Here is a 22417-nt window from a genome sequence, read left to right on the forward strand (position 1 = left end):
GGTGGCTCCATGGCATCTGTGAAGTCCTGACCAGCATCAAAGGCCCCTGTGGTCATGGTCCACATCAGCATGACCCCTTCTCTGCACCAGCAGCTTCTTCAGCAGAGCAGCACAAAGGCTGGGCAGAAGGGGCAGCCGTTTGCCTGCCCTGCTGCAGCATGCACATGCATTAAGCTGCCTCCCCTCCCCAGATCCCCACTGATCTCTTACAGGAGGCAGATGAGGAAGGAAATCACCCGTTCAAAAATAGGGCTTTTATTTTTATGTAGAAAAAGAGTAAATAAAACTGAACTTTTTTCTTTCTGCTCAGGTTTGGGCAGCCACCAGCTGCTGGCCCCACTGCCTGCGTGTATCTAGCATTGGAGGGGAGAAAAGTCAGATGGTTAAAAGCAATGCATGAGGCTAAGACAAGCGTTACAGAACCTCTGCAGGGATGATGCTCAGAACAAAGCAGAGTGGATCCTTCCCACGTGGAAGGATCCCATCAAAGGGGGCTAAATCTGGCTCAGCATTACCCCTGTGAGAAGAGACCTCCCCCTCCCAGCAAGCCATCCCAGATAATGAAATGAGGACAAGAAACCACTCAAGGCCCACAGCCCATGCCCCCTTGCAGAGGTGCCTCTGGCCAAGCTTTTCCTCATGAACACTCCAGTCCCAACAGCCCTTTAGCACAGCATACTGGTCACTTCACTTCTGCCCCCCAGCAGCATCCCAATTTCCAGCCTTCCAGAGCACATTGGCTATCAAAGCCATGGAAGGCAACAGAAAGTGGTGTGGTCCCATTCCAATAACTGGGTAGAGGAGAGCGAATTGCAGCCAGAGGTACACACTGGCAAGGTCCCTGCAGAACTGGGTCTGGGGATCAGCCAACAAATAACACGCAGCTCCCTGCACTATGAAGCAAAAAGCAGGAATTCCATGTTCTAAACCTTTTATGATAAAGAGTCAAAAAAGCACTGAGGAATCTCAGGGTGGACGATTTGACTGCATCCAGCCAAGGGTTGAAACAAGCATATGGCCAGGTCAAAACAAAGAGCCCTTCCAATAACCGATTTGACTGCCACTCATTCAAGTGGGCCATGACAAAGCCAGTCCTCCAGACACCAACATTCTGTGACTGTCAGGTAACAGCTCCAGCCTTGGAGGAAAAGGAAGAAAGAGGCAGGACAAGAGGAGGGAGAAACATTATTCCTCCCTCTCAACATGAAATCAGAGACACCAAGTAAGAGCCAGAAGCTACAGCTTCCCTGAAGATACCACTTCTATTGGCATCATGGTGCTCAGCTTTAGAGAACAATCCAGTGCAGGGGCAGTGAGGCATCCTGCTCCTCTGGCAACCCTTAAAACAGGATGAGGAGAGGTACCCGAGCAGGGCATATCCTGGGCAAACAGGCCCACAAACACATATACACAACAGAAAAGGAACCTGGAACTTGCTGGCCACTCTGCCATGCAGCCAGTCTCTTTTTGTCAAGGCCTCACACTCCTCCCTCCCTGCTGAGGAGGTTTTCCTGCTTTGGACAGATCCAGTTGCTTACTCCGAGCTCTCTTCTACTACCTTTTGTTTCTTCTTCTTCTTCTTCTTCTTCGTGGTGCTGGTCTCACTGGGCTGCAAAGAGGTTGGAGATATCAGGAAGGAGTCAAAAAGGAATCCCTCACTGCTCATTTCAGTAGGAACAGTCCCATTCCAGACGCAGTGCAGGCTCCCCATGGTTGCAATCCTCTTACTACCATACAAGCACTCAAGCACAGAGTCTCAGCACCAAATGGATCCTGCTAGGACCCGTTACAGGGCATCAGAGCACAGAGGCTTGGCAGGAACATGTACCTACGAACAGCCCCAGGGCACTGACAGCTGTTCACCCCATCCCTGCCTCACCACAGATAGATCCCAAAGCTTCACCTGCCCAGTCTCCCACCACCCTCAACCAGTTAGGCCTGTGGGAAGCCTGGCACCTGGGGGACACGCACACCAGGATGCTGATGCATTTGTCCTGAAGATACCAGGGAGAGACAGCAACGTGTTCCCAATGCCTGGACTGTACCATGGGAGCATCCCATTACATACCACTTCTATTTGCTCTCCGCTCTCAGCTGCCTCTCTGGCTTTCTTCCCTTTCTTCTTCTTCTTCTTTTCCTTTCTGCTCAGCTCCTCTGGTGGTGGGGTGGCAGGGGACGGTGGGCTCACAGTCTCCTCGCTTTCACTCTCCGACTGTCGCTTCCTCTGTTAGAGAAACACTGTCAGACACACCACCTCCCCAAGCTGCTCCGTGATGGAAGACCTGTTTGCAAGCCCTCTGCAACTATTTTACCTGATGCAATCAAACTACACAGCTAACAATGCTTTGAGCAGCAGGGTGAAGCTACGGACTTGCCAGTGCTCCCCTCCCACATACACTGGCTAGGATTTGCTTTTGCACTCTGTACTTCCTGTACCCCAAATGCTAAGGGTTTGAAACTCTGCTGCATCTTTCCAAGTGCATTCACAAGTCCTGGCTTAGATCCTTAAGTCACAGCACAAGCCTTGACTTGGGGCACTTTAGGCACAACTCTTACATGGACATTTCTGCAGCTGTCTGTAGCCTCCAGAAAGGTTTTCTGGCACAACAGATCTCCCCTGTGGCTCCATACAATGGATTTCCTTGGATGCTGCAGCTTGTACACCACAAATCAGAGCTCCTCATTCTCATACTGTGCGCTATAGGGCTCACAACCAAAGGACAACATTCCAGAGATGAGGCCCTAACAGCTCACCCTACAGCTAGCTCATGGGCCATGCAGCCATAATACACATCTGGGCACTAGGCTCCCAGAATGTGAAACACCTGCCCCTGTAAAACAACCAACCAAAGCAGCACTCAATCCAGCACCTCATACCAACTGCCTTAAAGGAATAGTGTGTATCCACCCTTCATCATGTCCTTCCTCACACCCATCTCACAGCCAGAGAGCTGTAAAGGTACTCACTTTTGAAGCCCTATCCGGCTCTGAAACAGCAGCTGCCTCGTTCCTGGAAGTATCCCTGAAAGAGAAGATCCCGAGACTGAGCAGGACAGTGAGGAACTGACTCGCACTGCTCTGTACAAGCACAAAGCCCCATTCTGTCTCAAGGGCTCTGTAACCCACACTGGGTGCTGGGTGGGGAAGCTGGTGTGGGGAAGACCTGCAGCCTGCAGCAGGGTCAGACAAAGCAGGGCAATAGCAAGGCTTCCCCCATTTAATTTAGCAGACTGACTCCCTCTAAAACCACAAGCACAGGCTAGAAAGGGATAACTGTCTGCTCAGGGCCTTTCCCTCCACCACTGCCCACCAGCAGCATCTTCCATCCAAGAAATGCCACCGTACACCATAGGTCCAGAGAGCCACCAGCTTTGTGCCAATAGGCTTTAAGCACAAATGGCAGCAATCCAGCCCTCGCTGCATGGAGACCCCTTATGCCCCATCATGCAAGAGCTATACCCACCTGTAATCCACATACTCATTCCTCCAGGAATCCGGTGTGCTCTCATTGGGCTTTCCATGCTTGTCCAGCAGACCCTTCTGGATCATAATCTTCTTTTGACTGGCCTGAGAGTAACACACAACAAGTCAGACTGCAGCTCCAGGAAGAAGAAATCATCCCCAGAGTTTCATCCACTCAACCTAAGAGGAGGTAACTCCAGGAACAAAACAACTACAGCATTACTTATTTAACACTTCTCTAAGGACCTTACAAACATCCCCTGCACAGCAGCCTACAGGAACACATATTCACCACTGAATAAGGGCTAATTTGTGGGGAAGTAACAGCAGCAGCATAAGATGACTCTGGACAAAGAATCATAGGATAGAACATTCTGTGTGGAGCTCAGATCTTTGATTGGTTTCTCCACCTTAGTGACCTGCTACATTTCAGCTGAACCACTCCAGCTGCAAATGCAGGGCACTCCTACAGACTTCAAGGTGCTTCCACTGGCCTCCATCACCTCACATTCACTGTGAGCCTCTCCAGAGCCATCAGTATGGGGTGATAGATGAAGGTCATCTTTGCACAGAGCTCTAATGCCATCCATTTCACATCATTTGGCTCTTTACCAGAGGAGGGCTGGTGCTGTACAGACCTGAGGAGCCCATGCCTGAGCAGCAGCCCCAGCTGGGCCTCAGGCAGAGATGCCCAGAATCCACAGGGAGAGAAACCCTCAATCCCATGGCATTGAGCTGGCACAGCCCCAGCACTGGGAATCATCACCATCGTGGCTCCAGGACAGCACATCTCTACCTGAGGGTTGTGAGGTCCCACATCCTGGAACTGACCATGCCCCCACAGCACTCACCTTGGGACCGAGACCCCATTTGCGGGGGTACGTATCTCTCTCCATGATCACTCTCTTGATCTTTGCCACAACACCATGGTCACAGGTAGAAATCACTGCTGTGGTCATCAAGGCAATGGCTGCAAAAGCAGGCAGAGTTCATTAACTCTTAACAGCACAACTGTGACAGCAATGCAGGAACCTGCTGTGTTCAGCCTGCTCTTCTGTCAGCACAAAGAGGAGCAACACCCCCCACCAGTGCCATTTCACCCCAAAACCTTACTGAAGGTAGGTTCTTGATTAAATCTTCAGAGACCTGCTCTGCTCAAAGGCAGCAAGTCCATCAGTAATGGATTAACCACACTATAAGACTCTATCTTACACAGAAAGACCGGTTCTGGATCGGCAAACACAGCAAGACCATTTCCCAGAGCAGAACCAACACCACCACTGGATGGGGAAGAGCTTTGTAAGCAGCTCCTGGAGCACTTCCAGGCAGCTCAAGGAACCATTTCAATACACAAAGAAGCAGTGATGTTCCTTTATCAGCTCACAAAACCTTGCAGAGCCAAACATAGGAGACTACTCCTACCAATGTTTTCATTACCAGGTCTACAAGACGACCAGAGTGCAGGCAGTACAAACAGCAGGATGGAACAGCTTGGCTGTTTACCCCTCCAAGGCCAATCAGCCCCGTGGCTCTGCACAGAACATGAGACCATGCAGCACTGAGCACCACAACAGATCACCTGTACAGTCTGTCAGTCCCTGGCACCTACACAGCTTCTCTGAAGACCCCGGTTAGAACAAAGCACCCACAGAGTCACCTCACAGAAGCTGGGAGTTGCTCAAGTCCTTTCACACTGATTTGCTCAGCAGGTGAGATGTGCAGGTGGCAGTATGTGATCAGACATCATCCTTCATCTCAGCGAGGACAGAGCCCCCCAAAGAGGGGCTCCAACCGTGCCAGCACCACTTCACTCCTGCAGGCAGCCAGCCACACACCACAACAGCCCCCAGTAAAACACTGGCAGACCAGAGGGTCTCTGGAGGCTGCACAGCACCCAGACCCTAGAACAGGAATCAAGGTGCTGCAGGAGGGCAGCACCACTGCACTCAGAGAATGGATAAACTTTGTCATCACCTCACACACAGAGCACACCTGAGCATCCACACCTGAAACCAGGCTGAGGAACTGTTTGCACCTTGCCAAGGACTGACACAGCCACTGGTTCTTAACATCCTGCCAAACACCAGCTGCCTTGGGCCACACTAACCCATAATGCCCATTAGGAAGTAGTATTTAAACCTTCTACAGATGGATGGGGACCCATTTGCTGTGCATTCACACAGCACAAGAGCTGGAGTTTCAAGCTGGGCACAAGAACAGGAGTTTCATACCTAGGCAGATAGCTTCTCCTTTTGTGGTGATGACAACAATCTCCTGATTAAGCTCAATTCCATCTTCATACCTGAGGACACCAGGCAGCATAATCTTGGCTCCATAACAAATGGCATTAACCTGAAAACACAGGAAACAGGAAGGCTTATAAGTCAACATGAGAATAAAAAAGGTAAGAAGTGCCTCTAATATTCTAGCTTCCCACTGCTGTTACAGTCCCAGCAATAACATTTCTTCTTGCCCATTATATAAAACTTCATTACTTTCTGAAAGAGCCACGCAAAGCAAAGCACCTATCACAGCAAACGTGTGAGGCCAATCTCTTATAGCCATCAGCATCCTCTGGACGTGAGGAGAGCAGCTTCTCTGCCACTCAATTCCTGCCTCTTGCATCTTACTGCTCATCTGGCAGTGGCCCATACTAGATCCTACACAGCTCACCATCAGGACAGCACTGGACACCATGTGGGCCCTGATCCTCCATGTACTGTATCAGCTGTACAAGTGAGGAGGACACCGAGTCTCTGGCTCTCAGCTAGCACTGTGTTAGGAGCTCACCGCACTGTCTTTCATGACCAGCCGCTTGTGTGAAGTCAGCAGTTTCTCCAGCGGCAGGATGACTCTTCGCAGGTAGCTGTCATCCTTGTTGTTGTCATACTGCCACTGTGCATCCAATACATCATGCATGGTCACCATGTTGTCCTGTGAAGACGAAGACACAACCTGTCTAAACTCTCCTCCAGCCACTAACTTGAAACCACACACAAACGGCTGAAGTCCAACAAAAGGAGTGAAAAACAAATGTCCAATTCAGAAGCATCAAGCAAGCAAGCTAAAAGAAGCAAGAATACTTTCCATCAACAACTTGAGGTCAGCCTGACTTGTGCTACCACAGACTTCAACCTTCCTAATCTCAGAGAGCACTTGGATCTAATGTATCAGGTGTGTCAACATGAAACTTTGAAATGTGACCAAATTTAAACAACTATGTGGGACTTCTAGGCAAAGCGGTCTAAATGAACCAGCTCTGCAACCTCTGACATGGAATAAATTCTTGCAGCAGCTGTAACCACCCAATACCTGGAATTCAGGAATGACTACAGGGATTACAGCTGCAGTAAGAGCACAGATTGGTGGGGAAACACTTCACTGAAACATGTGTTTTGCAAGAAAAGAAATCAGTTCTGGAGTCTGGACTGGCAGCAGGATCCAGCTATGACCAGACTAAAAGGACTGTACCGTGTCCAAGAGCCTGCACCTCCCAGGCTCAGTCTGATGAAGCACATTCCCTGCATGATGCCCTGACACCAAGTGGTCACAGACAGCAAAGCAGGCAGCCCATTCACCTGAACTTGTGGCACATGCACCGTTTGTAGGCCGAGAAACACAGGTGGCATGAAACACACTTTCAGTCACCATGGTGCACTTCCCAGTCATTCACTGTCCAAAGCTTAATTACCAGAACAGGGACAACACCTTGAACTGAACTCAACACTTTGGTTCCACACCATCTATGGCAAGAGCTCCCATGTTTTGGGGGCTATTCACTAAACCCCCAAGCTGCCATGCACCAGTACCTTCTCCTAACCCTGTAAAGCTAATGCAGCTCCAAAGAACACATGCAATTCTAACAACTTCAAGCTGGCTGGTTATAGTTAGTGCTACCACTCTACCTTCTCTCCCAGGATGCCTGAGCGCACTCTGCGGAGCTCCTGCATCTGGCCCCCTACTCCAAGCAGCAATCCAAGGTGAACACAGAGTGTTCGGATGTATGTGCCTGCTTCACAGCTCACCCAGAAGATACCTGAAATGGAGGGCAGGACAAGAGAGTGTTTAAACACATATCCAGAAATGAACCACATCCAGAAACTCCAAGAGAAGCTGTACACTGAACCCTTCACAGAGCCATCAGCCTGGGGTGATAGATGAAGGTCATCTTTGCACTGAGTGCTAATGCCATCTAAATTGACATCATTTGGCTCTTCAATGAAGGATGCAGCAATAGGAAACACAGAGGACTTGCTTCTCAGCACATCCAAGTAATGCATGATGCAGTTACTGCTTTATGGTGGTGAGGATTTAGGTTTTAAGACATTTGCCAAGAATAGGAAGCAGTCCATTTCACAGGAAATATTATCAGCCATCAGCTTAATAGGAAGAAGGCAGGAAAGCCCTGTTTTACCTAATCTTCTGTCAGGATCATACTCCACCAGCTTGCTCTCATAGATGGTTCTGACTCTCAGTTGTCGTTTGACAGCAGCAATGAGGGGTGGTCGCTGAAATAGTGCACCTGTCAGAGTTTCTAATGCCTAAGGATAGAAGCAGAAGTAACCATTGACACCTGTACCCCAACACCTCGGGGCCTCCAGCAACTATGACCACTTCCATGAGCAAGAAGGTTCACCATAATTTGGTGATGTCATATTTAATAAAGCCAATGTAAACCAGGGATGTGGTCAAAATGCGACCCCAGTGAGCACAGCTGGGCTTTTTCATCAGGTGGAAGTATGTGATCAGACATCATCCTTCATCTCAGTGAGGACAGAGCCCCCCCCCAAAGAGGGGCTCCAACCATGCCAGCACCACTTCACTCCTGCAGGCAGCCAGCCACACACCACAACAGCCCCCAGTAAAACACTGGCAGACCAGAGGGTATCTGGAGGCTGCACAGCACCCAGACCCTAGAACAGGAATCAGGGTGCTGCAGGAGGGCAGCACCACTGCACTCAGAGAATGGATAAACTGTGTCATCACCTCACACACAGAGCACACCTGAGCTCTGCTCCTACCCTCTCATCTGTACACTTTGCATGTGCAGTGCCAGCACAGCTGAGAGCATGCTGAGACTTACCCTGGCAAGCTGAACCTCACTCTCAATTGCATTGTGCAGCCGAACAATTCCCACATACTCTTTGCCTGAAAAAATGACAAGAGCAGTCAGGCATGGCCACTTGCATTTAATGTTGACCTCAAGGTCATCCCTGCTTCACAGCCAGAGCCCTGAAGGGTTCACAACCACCCCCCTACAGTGCACGCAGTTTGGTATGGAGTTGGCTATTCTTCCAATTAAATAAATCTGAGCTACATTTATTCTTCACTGTTTTATTTCACTGCACTCACGGAGGCCCTAAGTTTTGTTAGCACACAAAAGCAGTAAGAAATGTTTTCAGTGACTTCAAACTGCACAAGCCTCAAAGACACAATGAAGGAAAAGAACCTGATTCAGCAGGGATGCGCCCTCCCTAGCTTGGAGTGAGAAGGACAAGCAATCCCTAGGCTCAAGGCACTGAAGACCAAGGGTAGTCCTTGTCCTTTCAAAGACTGGAAATCTCCATGTTGTCTTCAAAAGAACCCCACATCTCCCCATTCATACTGCAAATGAACCCAGGCAATAAACATACCTGCACTCTGCTGAGATTTGACCAGTCGTGTCGCCCTCTCAATGCACACAATGAGGCACCCAGTCACCTTAGGATCCAGAGTGCCACTGTGTCCTGTCTTCTCTACCCGAAGGATGCGTCGGATCCACGCAACCACCTCGTGGGAAGATGGATTGGAAGGTTTGTCGAGATTAATAAACCCAGACCTACAGTGCAAGATGACAGAGAGCAGGAACTAAGCACTGCTGCAAATACATCAACAGCATAAAAACACTGACAGTATTCGTTACAGCTGCAAAGAAATGTATTTCTCTGCAGCCAAGTGAGCTGTGAGCCTCATAACACTGCTCTCAGTGAGCACATGTTGAACTGCTCTGCACACAGCAGTGAGAATAGCTCATGGCCAAAGAACTCTCTTTTCCCCAAACTTCTCATCACTACTCTGCACTTAAGCCAAAGCAAATATTAGAAACAAGCTTCAAGCAGTCTCAAAGCTTAGCAGGCCAAAGGACTTTCCATAAGACCCCAGAGAACTCAAGTGCTTACAGGTAAATCCACAGACCAGCCACAACCTCAGAGCACAGCAAGCATTACAGGAAGTGATCAGCAGCTCCTATTTAGACACTTACTGGTTAGCAGCAAGGCACTGAGTCGAGCAGAAAGGTACAGGGGGAATCCAGAACAGAAATTACATTGAAGATATTAACTGTGAAAGAGAAATAAATCACTCCAGCCCTTACTGCACTCACCTCACATAGTCAGAAATCTCTCTCTTCAGGGGGTTAGCGCCAAAAGAAAGAGGTGTGTAGTGTGCTGTCATCACATTTAGCTTGTCGAAGTTCTACAAAATCAAAGCACAAGTTGCAAGTGTTTGTGAGCTCACCTTAGTTTCAGGGGTGCTTTGCCCTGGCACATCTCCCCAGTTACACAACGTCTGATTTGTATGTTTGAGTGTAAGAGGCTCTTCCAAAATGAAAACGACCCAACAATGAAACTACGTTTTATGGGAAGAGAAAGAAACAGAAGTCCTGCACTGGAAGTGCTGGGAAAGCAGTGGAATGCCAACCTTTACAATGCAGCAAAAATGCAGTGTGCCCCAGAAACTCAGCACAAGCAATTCATAAGTACACACACAGCCCACAGGTAACCCAAATAGAAGAAATCTGGTTGGGTCTTTACAGAAGAGCTGTATAAAGCAACCATGAAAATGATGCTGCAAGACAAACGTTATGAACACAATCTCTGCATACAGAGAGCTGTTCCCCAGCCGTAGGGTTGCACAGAGAAGGAGCTGTGCCTCTCCAGGGCTCTGCACTGAGAGGACAAAAGATGCAGCAGGACCAGGGCCACGCGGCTGTCTCCGACCCGCTCTACCTTCAGCAGCAAGGGCCACTGCGACGTGTCCAGGCGGGGGACGCGGGACTCGGGCCTGATGAGGAAGTCCTCCGTGTGCTGGATGTCCTGATGGGGATGAAGGTACCGAGGTCAGAGGGGGAACCGCGGAGGTCCGCGCTGCCCCTACTGCCTCCACGTGGCCCCGGCCATGCTCCCGCTCGGACACGGCACCGCGGACCCCCCCAAGCCTTACCCCTAAGGCCCCACAGATCGAGCTGCGGACCCCCCTCCCCGTCACCTTCTCTCCCTTCTCCGCTCTCAGTCTCCGGCCCCGCACTCACCGCTACATCCTCATCGGTAAGCGTCCGCTTCTCCTTCCTCCGCCGCTGCGTCACGGAGCCTGCGGGAGGGACACGGTGAGCACCCCGCCGGCAGCGGAGGGGGCTCCGGACAGCGCCCATAGCCCCGATCCCCTCCCCACCGCCCCGGGCCCTCCGCCACGCACCGCTCCCGTCCGCCATGGCCGCACCGCGTGGTGCCGCCGCCGCCGCGCAAGGACCGCGGAGGCCGCCCCTTCCCGACAAGCCCCGCGCGCGGCTGGAGGAACCGGATGTCCCGTCCCATCGGGAAGCGGCGTTGGGTTCCTCGGCTCCGTTTAACGGAGCGGTGGATCCCGTTGTCCCGTCCGAGCCTTACAGCGACGTGAGGCGTTAACACAGCGGATGGACCCTCCCGGCTGCGGTCCGGCTTGGGTGAGAGCAGACTTGGATCCCTATTGAGTTTACCATGTACTTGCCTTCCTGCTGGTGCTGGTTGAAGCCGTTGGACCAATGGACCCTCGCCATTCTCCAAAGCCCCCTCATAACCCTGCTTCAATTTACTCTTATCTCCTTGCAAGCTCTAGTCACACCAGATTTCTAACCCCAGACTGAGCACCTATTACAGTCCCAAACAGGATCTACCCTAGACCAGGCAGCCCAATCTTCTCCTGACTCTAGGGTTAATTTCACATTCTTTTAAATTATCCTTTTCTTCTGACAGTACTACTCAGTAACAGGTTAACCTGTTACTGCCCAGGATGGATTATAGCCAGAAGAAATGTTAGTGATCTATTAATAATGCACATTGATCCATGACTTCCCCTAACCTGGTCATTTTTCCTCACATAACCAAACCCCCAGTGTTCCAGGTGTGAAGGCTGTAACATTGGAGATAGAGGAAGACTATTTCACACACAGACACCCCCTCCGCTGCCTGCACTGCAAAAGGATTAGGGATAACATTAGAAACCATGGAGTAAAGCTCAACAGAAGCAGTGGGGACATCAGAGGCAACTGGGATGGAAATCAATAAGTAATACAGAGGGAGAGTACAAGGTGGTGCAGAAACAAACTCATCTGTTCTATATAAGATGCAGCCAGACTGCCGCCGGCACCTGTCCTCAGGCAGCTATTTGCAGGTCACTGACCAACTCCTTTTTTCCACCATGAGAGCCAAAAGCTCTCTTTGAGTGCACTATCTTTGCTTTCAGGGGGAAACAAAAGTTTTATGTGCTGCCTTTTCTCAAAGCAACTTCAGCAACTTCCAATTCCCAGATGTGCAAGCCCTCCAGAACCCTTACCCCAGGTGATAACCACCCTGATAAGTTTACCTGTCTGCAAATTGCAGCCAGTTCTTTAAGAAACAGCCTGTTTCTGCCAATCTACTTTAGCATTACACTTTTCCAAAGCATGACAACTTTCAGTATGCACAATAAGCAGTTTACTATGACACAACATAAGATGAACGTATTTGCTCATCAATTATTACTTGCTTCTGTTATAGAATTCGTATTAAAAATAAATAACAAAATAGAGGATAAACTGACACAGATTGTGGCTTCAATGATAAGTCCAAGCCCGACCCTGCAGCTCTGCAAAAGGCCCATCCATGCCCATAGTGGTGCTCAGAGCCCCTGTCCAGCAGGGCTCAGCATCTCCTGCAGCACCAGATGGAGGAGGTGGTTCTGCTCTGCGCTAAGCAGCGGCCAGAGCTCTGCCTGTAGGGCCTTCAGCGCCTCTGCGTCCTTCTCCTGGCACGCCAGCACGGCCGATTGCAGCAGCAAGAAGAGCTCGGACGGCAAGTAGCTCGCTGCAGGCGGCAGCCCTCCGCCCGCCCCGGCACCGCCACCAGTCCCGGAGGCCGCACCGCTCTCGGGAGCCTCCCAGCAGTACTGCTCCAGCGTCCGGGCGTGCTCGGGCAGCAGCTTGGCTGGCGGCGGCTGCAGCAGCAGCAACAGCAGCACCCTCGACACCTCGCAACGCGCCAGCACGTCCATGAACGCACCCCCGGGGGCTCCCCCGCCGCCGCCACCACCACCCCCCAGCCCGGCTGCAGCCAGTGCCTGTGCCCGAGTCAGCGCCGCCAGCGCACCGGCGTAGTCGCGGCCCAGCAGCAGGCAGGAGGCGCGGTCGGCCAAGCAGCGCAGAGCCTCCAGGGGCAGCCTCGCCACCGCCAGCAGGTCGGCTGCCCGCTGCAGAGGTGCGGCAGCGCTGGCAGGCCGGCCCGTGTCCCGCAGCGCCTCGGCCAGCTCCAGACACAGCCCGGCCGCCAGCGCCGGCTGCCCCCGCTCCAAGTGCAGGCGAGCGGCGAAGGCTCCGCAGCTCTGCGCCGCCGCTACGTGCTCGCCGAAGCCGCCGCGCAGCCCCAGGCGCTGCCGCAGGTCCCGTTCCTGGCGCAGGAAGAGCCGCGCGGCCTCGGCCAAGGCGGCGGCCTCGGCGGGGCCGTGGAACAGGCTCTGCGCGCACCGCGCAACGGCCAGCTGACACCAGGCCGCGTACGGCAGGCTCTCCTGGGCGCGCAGCTCCCTCGCCAGCGCCGCGAACTGCTCGGCCGCCTCCGCCACGTTCGGCTTGCGCAGGAAACGCCGCCGCAGCTTGGCCGACACCAGCCGGTACCGCGACAGGAAATCACCGTCGCTGCCCAGGCCCGGCCCGGAGCCGCCCGCCCCGCCGGGCCCGGAGCTGCCTGCGGCCGACAGCATCGTGTGCCAGCCGGAACTGACGCAGCCGGGGCGCTCGCTGCTTCACTCCGCCTCACGTAGCCGCTGGCCAATCAGCGCCAGGGAAGAGGCGCAGCTATTGGACAAGACTCAAGGACGCCCCGCCTACCAGTGGGCGAGTCCATAGGGCAGGCCCCGCCCCTACCGTCTCGGTCTGATAGGGCACCGTAGGCCGGTGGTTCCGCCTGCTGTAACCGGGACCCGGGGTGGAGAGAGCGCTGTAGGCACCGTCCGGCTACAGTGGGTGAAGTACGGACATAGAGGGATCGTGGGTGCCTTTAAACGGACCCGGACCGGAGCACGGTGCTCTCGTTCAGCCCGTCTTCAGGAATGAAGCTGATGCGCCCCACGTGTTGGTGGTGGGCTCGCTGTGCTGTTGGTAACGGGGCAGCCGCTCTCTGCCCTACCATGGCTCTGTCCTGTGCGCTGAGGCTACGGCACCGGCCCCTTTTGAGTGCTCTCCTGAGCAGCCTGCCTGGCTGGGACCGTAGCTTGCCGGCACAGAAGGCAGCAGCACAGCGGAAGGAGAAGGGACAGGGCGGTGAGGACCACAGCCTGCCCTGTGCCTCTTGGGAGGAGAGGTAGGGCTTTACCAAAGTGCTTGTACCTGAAGCGGTTCGAGCAGTGGGTTGGGGGTTTCATCTCAACCGGCGCTCTCCAGGAGGAATGGAAGAGCCAGGGCTCAGCTGGCTCCTCTGGAGCTTGGCTTGGGGATGGGAATAGCAGAAAACACAAAAGGTCTAAGAGGGAAAGGGTCAGGAGCAGAGTGGTTGTCATGCTGGTAAGTAAAAAGTAGGAGTCCATTTGATTTGCGGTTCTGTGCCTGAAAGTACTTGGGTGCTTCAGAAGCAGCTCCAAAAAATCCCAGTAAACAACAACAGCAGCTTATCCAGCTGTGGTGTGAGGTTCTCCATGGGCTTAGTGTGTCCCCAGTTGATAGTTACAGCTTGGATCATATCCAGCTCATCCCTTCCTCTGATGGGGTTTGGTTTTGGTTTATTTTTACATTAGCTTCTCTGTGTTTTGCTCGTGCTCACCCTGTCTCAGGTACAAGTAGCTCCAGGTTCTGAGGCTTATCCCTGAACTGTCAGGGTATGAGTGGGCAGCCTGTAATTTCCTGCCTGTCACACACAAACTGCATTTTACTCCAGTGGAATTAATCCGGTACAGCACTAGCAAATAGGAAAGATGCAGTAGTGACTGGAAGTGTGAGCAGGTCCATGACACAGGATGGATGCACTGAGTGATGAGAGAAGCATCTTGCTCCTTTAGAAGAAAACTCCAGGGAGGTGGGACTTGGGCTGTCCTCAGTGCAATAACGGATTGGCAAAGCCTCTGATTCAGTGAGAGAAAGCAATGGACCCCATCTGAAGCTACAGTATATTATCTATCTCTTTATTTTCCTCTTTTCTGTCTGCACTTTGGTTTGATTTTTTTCCCTATTTGAATAATCATTCTCCTGGCTTTACCATCCTGGAACCAGATCTCACCCAGGACATAGCAGGGTCTCTCTGGGTCCCTGTGCAGGAAAAACACTGTTCCTGGCCCTGTTCTCTAAAGGGAGATCAGAAAGATACCCGGGTTACCCGGGCATCACTGGTCAATCTGCCAAAGGCTCAACCTGTCCTCCGGAGAGCTGGTCATTGTGGTTCCTGGGTTACCCTTCCAGCCACAAGTGTTCTGCACTGGGAAGGTGCTATGAAAAGGGAGTTTCACTGTTCACAGCCAGCTTTGGTGCAGAGCCTGTACCAGAAGGGTCCTGCCCATGAAGCAGTCGGTGAGGATGTTATGCCATAAGGATCAGGAGGTGAGTAGCTCTGAGTGCTACTGTGATGTTGTGCTTTCCAGGTTAGCAAATGCAGTGACTCCACTGTGGAGATTTCCCTATCAAGAGCAGCTGCAGGTAAGATGTACCTGGGCTTTTCTCTGTTGTGTTGCCCCAGCTGCCCCTATTATCCCTCCTGAGCAACAGCCCCGAGCATCTTAGTTGCATGATGGGGGTAAACTCTTCAGACCCTGTTTACTGGTGCTTTAATTCTCCATGAATTAAATGTGGAACAAGTTAAATGAAATTAAAATTATCTTTTTAATTAAATTACAATGAGTTTTATTTTTTTTAATTGGAATTAATTAAATTAAATGAATCAAATTAAATCTGTTCAAGGCTAGAACTGTGAGGTCCCCTCTGGGGGGGGGGGTATGTGGTCACCAACAGCACAGAAAATGGGCACTCACACATTGATCCTGCCCAGGTGGTTCACCAGGGCTTCAGGCTGGACCAAGTGCTCCAATGTCTGTGGTCCCAGTGCTTTGGGACCACAGACACAGGATTTCTCTCTCCATTGCTCCAAGCAGCTGCGGTGATGAGAAAGGCAGAGCTCCTCTGGGGCTATGTCCTACTTGCAGTATTCCCTCCTGTTGGCCTTCCCAGAGGTGGGTGATGGGCTGCCCACTGCTGTGTGGTCCTGTGAGAGTGTTTCTGGCTTAGGACTCCTCTGCAGGTGAAGTATGAAAGCCAGAGGAAGATTTTGCAGACGCTGGCATCTTGTCTTGAGAAGCTGGGCATAGACACACAGCAGCCTGGTGGACTCTGCTGTCCTCTCCAGCCTATAGTCCCGTCGGTGAGTGTCCCCTTCTGAGCCACTAACAGTCTCTTGCTCATGTCCCAGAGCGTCTCATGGTGGAGATTACTTGGTTGCAGGTAATGTGGCTGTGACAGTCCTTGCTAGCTTCTGCTTTACAGCCTGTGACTGCTGGAGAGTGAACAAGCCCAGTGATTATGAACCCTTTTTTGTGCCTAAGCCCTCCCTGATAAAGCTGTTACCATTCTGTCCCATAGAGCAATTTCTCCTTCCCAAGGGGAAGTACTGGGGTCTCATGCACAAACTCTGTTTCTGCATTTTGCACATTCATGTGGATCTTCCTGTGTTGCCAACAGAACACCCAGGCTGGGTTTTGCCTTTTTCCTCCATCACTTTTTCTTTTAATCCAAGGCTTTACTGTTCCTTCTTTCCTCCCCCAGCCTGTCATTAATGGCTACCGAAACAAATCTACTTTCTCTGTGAACCGAGGACCAGATGGGAACCCCAAAACCGTGGGGTTCTATGTGGGAACCGGCAAAGGTCAGTGCAGGACAAGGAGCTGGGTAGAAAACTGCTGGTGTGGGTTAAGGCAAGGCTTTGCTGTGAAAGCCCCCATCCGAGTTAGAAGCCTGAATCCTGGCAATGACAACAAAAACACCACCAAGTCCAAGGAAACAATGGAAAACCTCAGTTTATTAGCTTCTTAAGAAGCACCAGCTTTTAATGTGCTAAACAGAGCAGTAAGGATGGCAGCTGTGGTAGCAGCCCCTCCAGGATTTAGGGCTGTTATTCTCAATAATGCTCTTCCCGTGTTTTTGCCATGTTCTAGGAGCCTGTGCTGAGCAGGGAGAGAGTGGGGGGATGTGTGCGTGTCCATAGACAGCAGAGCAACATTGGAGCATTTGGGATGTCTGAGGCAGTGCTTTATGTGCCCTGAAACAAAACTACTAAATGCCTCTCTGTTTCTCTCCAGCAAGAAATATTGTCTGTGTGAAAGCCAACCACATAGAGAACATACCCCTAAAACACAAACAAGTAGCCCAGGTAAGTAAATGAGTCATGTCTGTTCCTGGACTGTGGGTTAGGACTGCTATAACTTTTATGTGGGAGAACATGGTCATTTTAGTTACACTGTGTTTTCAAGTCCAGTTTCATGTTTTGGGAAGTTTCAGGCCTGACTGTGATGGATGAATAAACAAGCCTGCATGTTAATGTTGAAGCTTCTAAACTATCCCAAAGAACAAAGTTAATCAAGTGACAGTTAATTTGTGTCAATCTATTGAAGTATGTAAGCATCACAAATTGAAATTAAGTTCCAAGAACTTGGAAAGAGCTTTCACTGAGTGTGTTGAAATCAAACAGTTAAAGTTAGGTGATACTGGTGGAATGGCCACACATTTGGGGTGCACAGAGTCATGCTATTTGTCTTCACTCTACTACAAGTGCTGTTTCCCCTCTGCTCAGTGCTATGAGGACTTCATCCGCAACTCCCCCCTGGACTCCTGCCTCCTCTTCCACGAAGGCGGCCACTGGCGGGAGCTCGTGGTGCGCACCACCAGCTATGGTCACACCATGGCTATCATCACCTTCCACCCGCAGGACCTGGGCCAAGTGAGTGCATGGAGGACAGGGCCACGGCAAGAGGCACATGAGCTGGGTGATGGCCCCTGGCTGACCTGAGCTTGCTGAGTGTATCACTGGGGAGGGAGAGGTGTCTAACTGGATTACCCAGACAGGCAGCTTGTCCTTTCTGGCTCCTGACAGGAGGAGCTGGCTACTCAGAAATCCTTGCTTAAGGAATTCTTCACGTGTGGACCTGGAGCTGTCTGTGCCTTGACTTCACTTTATTTCCAAGAGAGGTATATGTCTTGACGTGGGAAAAAAGTGGAAAGAAAACCACCTTCTTTTTCTCCTCCATCTCTAATCAAATTCTACCAGTCCAAGGACTGCTTGAAGACAGTGATGGATGTTTGGCTGCCTTTTGTAGATGCAGTTTTAAGATAGTCGCATGTTTTGTTTTTCCAGACCTGAAATATTTGCATACACTCTGTGGCCCTACCTCATAGGAGTTAGGAGCCTTGAGTTGACTCCCAAGACAGTGAATCACGTTAGCAGCAAAACTGGCGAATAGACCCTAGGTCTGCTGTCTTCTGCAAAGCCATTTTGATTCATTACAGGCCGTGCAAATTACAGATCCCTTACCAAAATCAGATTTCGTTGATCCTCTTGAAAGGTTCACCTGAAATAAAAGTTGGTGGAGGGAGACCCATCCTCCCCTTGCACATGAGCACCCTGGGAATGGGAATGAACTGCTTCTCTGCTGCCTTCTAACAGCTGGTTCTTGTGTGCTCTGCCAGCACCATGACACGCTGCTCCCACGAGCAGGCCCCCTTCCAGCTCCTTCATGGAGAGCCACACATCTTTGAAGAAGTGCTTGGCCTCAAGTTTCGCATCTCTCCGGATGCCTTCTTCCAAGTAAACACGGCTGGAGCAGAAGCTCTGTACCAGACAGTCGGGGAGCTGGGTCAGGTTGGTGGGGACACCATCCTCCTGGACATCTGCTGTGGAACGGGTGAGCAGTGGCTGTGTGAGCCTGGCTCCCAGGGCTGGTGCTTTGCATGCCAGATATGATGTCTGCTATCTAAAGGCTTATTTTGTCATCATGGATATACGGAGTATTTTTGTGTCCCTTGTTTCTAGGCGCAATAGGTCTCTCTCTGGCTCGCCAAGTGTCCAAGATTATTGGTATTGAGGTGGTGGAGAAGGCTATAGAGGATGCCAGATGGAATGCAGCATTCAATGGTGAGTTCAAATCTGTCATGGCAGAGAGTTTCGAGCTAACTGCTGAAAAACTGGAAGCAGAACTGAGCAGAGGGATGCTGACAAGTCACCTCCACGCAGCAAAAGGTGGTACTTCGTGTTACACCTGATGTCAGGTGAGACTGGCTCTGCTCAGTTTGTGCGGTTGCTTTCTGCTTCACAGGAATTTCAAACTGTGAGTTTCACAGTGGAAAGGCAGAGGCTGTGTTACCACAACTCCTGTCGTCGTGGGAGGATGCCCGACCCGTTGTTGCTGTGGTGAACCCATCCCGGGCTGGGCTCCGTAAGAGAATACGTTACTTATTTTCACCTTGAAAGTAGGGAATTTTGAACAAGCCCCATGAGATCTCTTGCACTGGCTCCAAACTCCCTGCTTAGCCTCTAGTTTCTTACCTTGGTGCTAACAGCAGCTAAAACCCCATGGTCTGCTGTTTCCAGTGCCGTTGTCATGCTTTCTCTTTAAAGCAAACAGCTCTAGTATTTCCCCCATCTTTCATGGCTTCTCAATCATTTAGGAGAGAAGGAGCATCTGAAGGTCTGTGTGCAATCCCCCAACTAAAGCAAGGCCAACTTCAGAGTTGTGTATGGTTGCACAGGGCTATGAAGCACAGCTGAGGTTTGAATGTGTCCGAGGGTGGATACTCTCTCCTGAATTTTTTTCCCTACTACTCCCTACATTTCCCCTTGTTGCAGTGCATCTGTTGCCTCTCACCCTCTTCTCACACCCCTCTGAGAAGATTCTAACTCTATCTTCTCTCTAATCCCCCATGGAGCCACTGAAGATAGCAAATGGATCCCTGCTCACCTTCTCTTCCCCAGGCTGAACAAACCCAGCCCTTACACACACCTTGTGCATCCTGTGCCCCAGCTCTCTAACTGTTTCAGTTGTCCCTGCTGGACTTGCTCCAGTGTGTACTAGGGAGTCCCAAGCTGGCCCTGGTGCATTCTCACAAGCGTGTGTGATGTGCAGTTGTGTGATGCTTCCCGTGCATTCTTTCTGGAGAGCTCATGGTGCTGGAGGGTCCCTGTGAAGCACAGTATTTCTCTTCCCAGATTACAGGGTTGTGCGAGCCATCCGAAACTGCAAGTCCATCCGAAGGCTGATCTACATCTCCTGCAAGCCAGAGGGTGAAGCAATGAGGAACTTTACTGAGTGAGCACCCTCTCTTCTTTTCTTCCACTGACTTAGTGACAGAGACAGACCTGGTTATGTTGGACAAGGACATAAATATCTGACCTTGGCTTAGGAAGGTTTTTGTTGCAACTGAATTTCACTGGGTGAGTTCTGCAGGTGTGACCCAGGACTGGTCAGAAGTAGTTTATGCGTTACTCTGGGTTTACCTGTAAGCGACAGTCACCACTGCAGTGTCCCAGGGATCCATTGTCATTGGTGGTGGGAGTTCTTCAGGGTTCATAGTTGGTGTGGGAGCAGTGTCCCCCAAGTGTCCATCAGAGGTCTGTGTCCTCATGGAGGTGTCCTTCTGGAGTCATCCCCTTGAAGGTACCCCATGGAGTGTGTCTCATGGCATTGCACTCATGGCAATGTCTCGTGGAGGGTGTCCCTCAGGGTCTGTAGTAGTCATTGGTGGAGAGTGTCCTCATGGAGGTGTCCTTCTGGAATCATCCTCATGGCAATGGCTCCCCAGAGATGTCATTATCTCCTTCCCCTTTTATAATGAGCTGGGGGGAGTAGCTCTGTTCTTCATGTCACCTATTACTAGTTCCTAGTGGACTGGTTTCCCTGGTCTTGCAGCCAGCTCTTCAACTGCACACACACAGGTGCCTGCAGCAATTCTTGGGATAATGGTAGCAATTCCTCACACCAATCCTAGAGGTAATGGACTGAAGAGTCTTTCTTACTGAAAGAGCTCTTTCCTACTCATCCCTCAGACAGTGGAGTCCCAGTTCAGCTCCTCACACCCTTCTCACAGGCAGTGGATACTGGAGTCTTATCTCAACTCCTCCCACCCATCTCTGAGACAAAAGATAGGTGGATTTGCATCTTAGCTTCTCAGACCAATCTTTGAGACAATGGACAGTGGAGTCTGATTTCAGATCAGTCTCTCACACCTGCTTAGTGTTAATCATATAGCCAAGTCTTTATCCACAGCAGGCGTATTTGTAGGGGATAAATCTGTCTGCAGGTAACCAATGAAGGTAGTGCAAAACTGAGGATTATTCCCTAAAGGTATTAAGTGTCTTTCAGCTGCGATGGCTTGTGGGAAAGGGACCTTTAAAGCTGCCACTGACTCTTCAGCTTGTCCTTGAGTTTTTAGGGCTGGTTTGGGGTTCAGTATTGATGGTTCCACACTTCAGCCATTGTCAGCTGAAGACTTAGAGTGATGTTAGCCAAACACAATACCTCCGTAGTACATTCTCTGTGCTACCGTACACCCGATCTCCCACATGATAATGGTGGGAAGGCTTCTGCTACTGGTCTAAAGGATGCTCTCTTTGCTTTTCACAGGTTCTGCTGCCCACCTGACCCAAGGAAGAAACTGTTAGGAGACCCATTTACCCCCACGTTGGCTATACCTTTTGATATGTTTCCTCATACTGTTCATTGTGAGCTGGTGCTGCTGCTAACCCGCTGACAAGGACATAGGTATACCAGCTCTGAGAGCTTGGGAAGCAACCTCCTGCAGTACTGAAGCCTGGAGTCTACGCAGTGATGGATTTTAACTTATTTTCTTGACATTTGTATTTAAAAAATAAATAATTTTGCTTTAGCTCTTACTTTGGGTTGCCTAACACTGTTCTGTAAGAAAACACTCAGATTTCTGGGATGAGAAGGTTCTCTGTAGCATTTCATCACCCTTCTCTCCCCTGCAAACCTCTTCATGGGATGCTGGTTGAAGCAGCCTGGAAAATACACTCCCCCTGCTATTGTGGGTTTTCACCATCAACATGTGAATATGGAATAGTAAAACCCACTGTACTTTCAAGTACTGCATGCCATTAGTTCTCTGCTTGCTTCAAGGATTTTTCAGGTGTTTTTCAAGTTGATAGTGAATTTGCAATGAAGAAAGAGTAGGAACTAGAAACCCTCATGTTTCACTTGGAAAATGTTGACTTTTGGGGTCAGGTGAATATTTTCTATATAAACCTCCAAACCCACTACTGAATCACTGTCAGTCATGTGGATATGTTGGAGGCAGTAGGGAAGATTTGTCTATAAAATGAAGAGAGAACAGGTTTCAGCATGTCCCATCCTCGCTGTTCTCTGCTAATACTTATTGCTAACCTAAATATGAAGTGCCCTGTGAGAATGTCAGCAGCAACAAGTTATTTCCTCATCAGGTTGCTCTGCAATAGCCAATTCAGAAATGTGCAGTGTTTTGTATCTGTCCTGCCATACTCACTGGACTGGCAAGCTGTGATCCTTGTTCTCTTCAGCTCTTCAAAAGATGGAGTTGCTACAACCTGGAGATAGGTCTGAGTGAGCAGTTCCCTTGTGTTCGTGAACTCCACACTATTTACAGGGCTCCTTTTATTCTTCTAATTTTTACTTTTGTGTTGTATTGAAGTTACCTTTTGGTTTATCCTGCACCAGAGCATAACACTTA

The 22417-nt window shown here is 50.7% G+C and overlaps 3 protein-coding genes and 5 non-coding genes across 8 annotated transcripts; 1 reads left to right on the forward strand and 7 right to left on the reverse strand.

The window, feature by feature from the left end:
* Nucleotides 1–239: 239 nt before the first annotated feature.
* DKC1 (dyskerin pseudouridine synthase 1) lies at nt 240–10984 on the reverse strand. The gene is made up of 15 exons (XM_034064230.1): nt 10915–10984; nt 10751–10809; nt 10449–10535; nt 9824–9915; nt 9096–9280; nt 8546–8610; nt 7877–8003; nt 7368–7498; nt 6253–6396; nt 5694–5814; nt 4314–4432; nt 3464–3567; nt 2968–3022; nt 2069–2224; nt 240–1609 (listed from the first exon to the last, which is right to left on the reverse strand). Exons 1-15 carry the CDS (start codon nt 10928–10930, stop codon nt 1535–1537), a joined length of 1536 nt encoding a protein of 511 aa, XP_033920121.1. The 5' UTR covers nt 10931–10984; the 3' UTR covers nt 240–1534.
* LOC115946864 (small nucleolar RNA SNORD83) lies at nt 3992–4067 on the reverse strand. Its single transcript, XR_004080876.1, has one exon. It is a non-coding gene; the product is annotated as a small nucleolar RNA SNORD83 (small nucleolar RNA).
* On the reverse strand, nt 5195–5441 carry LOC115946873 (small nucleolar RNA SNORD17). The gene has a single exon (XR_004080885.2). It is a non-coding gene; the product is annotated as a small nucleolar RNA SNORD17 (small nucleolar RNA).
* On the reverse strand, nt 7063–7196 carry LOC115946870 (small nucleolar RNA SNORA36 family). The gene has a single exon (XR_004080882.2). It is a non-coding gene; the product is annotated as a small nucleolar RNA SNORA36 family (small nucleolar RNA).
* Nucleotides 7598–7674, reverse strand: LOC115946877 (small nucleolar RNA SNORD83). Its single transcript, XR_004080889.2, has one exon. It is a non-coding gene; the product is annotated as a small nucleolar RNA SNORD83 (small nucleolar RNA).
* Nucleotides 8204–8453, reverse strand: LOC115946872 (small nucleolar RNA SNORD17). Its single transcript, XR_004080884.2, has one exon. It is a non-coding gene; the product is annotated as a small nucleolar RNA SNORD17 (small nucleolar RNA).
* Nucleotides 10985–12152: 1168 nt separating the features above from the next.
* Nucleotides 12153–13439, reverse strand: F8A1 (coagulation factor VIII associated 1). The gene has a single exon (XM_034064029.1). The coding sequence runs from the start codon at nt 13429–13431 to the stop codon at nt 12355–12357; it is 1077 nt and encodes a 358-aa protein (XP_033919920.1). The 5' UTR covers nt 13432–13439; the 3' UTR covers nt 12153–12354.
* A 305-nt stretch (nt 13440–13744) lies between these two features.
* Nucleotides 13745–21580, forward strand: TRMT2B (tRNA methyltransferase 2 homolog B). The gene is made up of 12 exons (XM_005151339.3): nt 13745–14030; nt 15298–15352; nt 15951–16070; nt 16472–16571; nt 17005–17075; nt 17496–17642; nt 17796–17890; nt 18389–18603; nt 18732–18833; nt 19015–19134; nt 19905–20004; nt 21319–21580. The coding sequence occupies exons 1-12, from the start codon at nt 13780–13782 to the stop codon at nt 21443–21445; spliced, it is 1503 nt and encodes a 500-aa protein (XP_005151396.3). The 5' UTR covers nt 13745–13779; the 3' UTR covers nt 21446–21580.
* Nucleotides 21581–22417: the final 837 nt, after the last annotated feature.

Source organism: Melopsittacus undulatus, chromosome 6 (genome assembly GCF_012275295.1).
Source record: "Melopsittacus undulatus isolate bMelUnd1 chromosome 6, bMelUnd1.mat.Z, whole genome shotgun sequence".
NCBI lineage: Eukaryota > Metazoa > Chordata > Aves > Psittaciformes > Psittaculidae > Melopsittacus > Melopsittacus undulatus.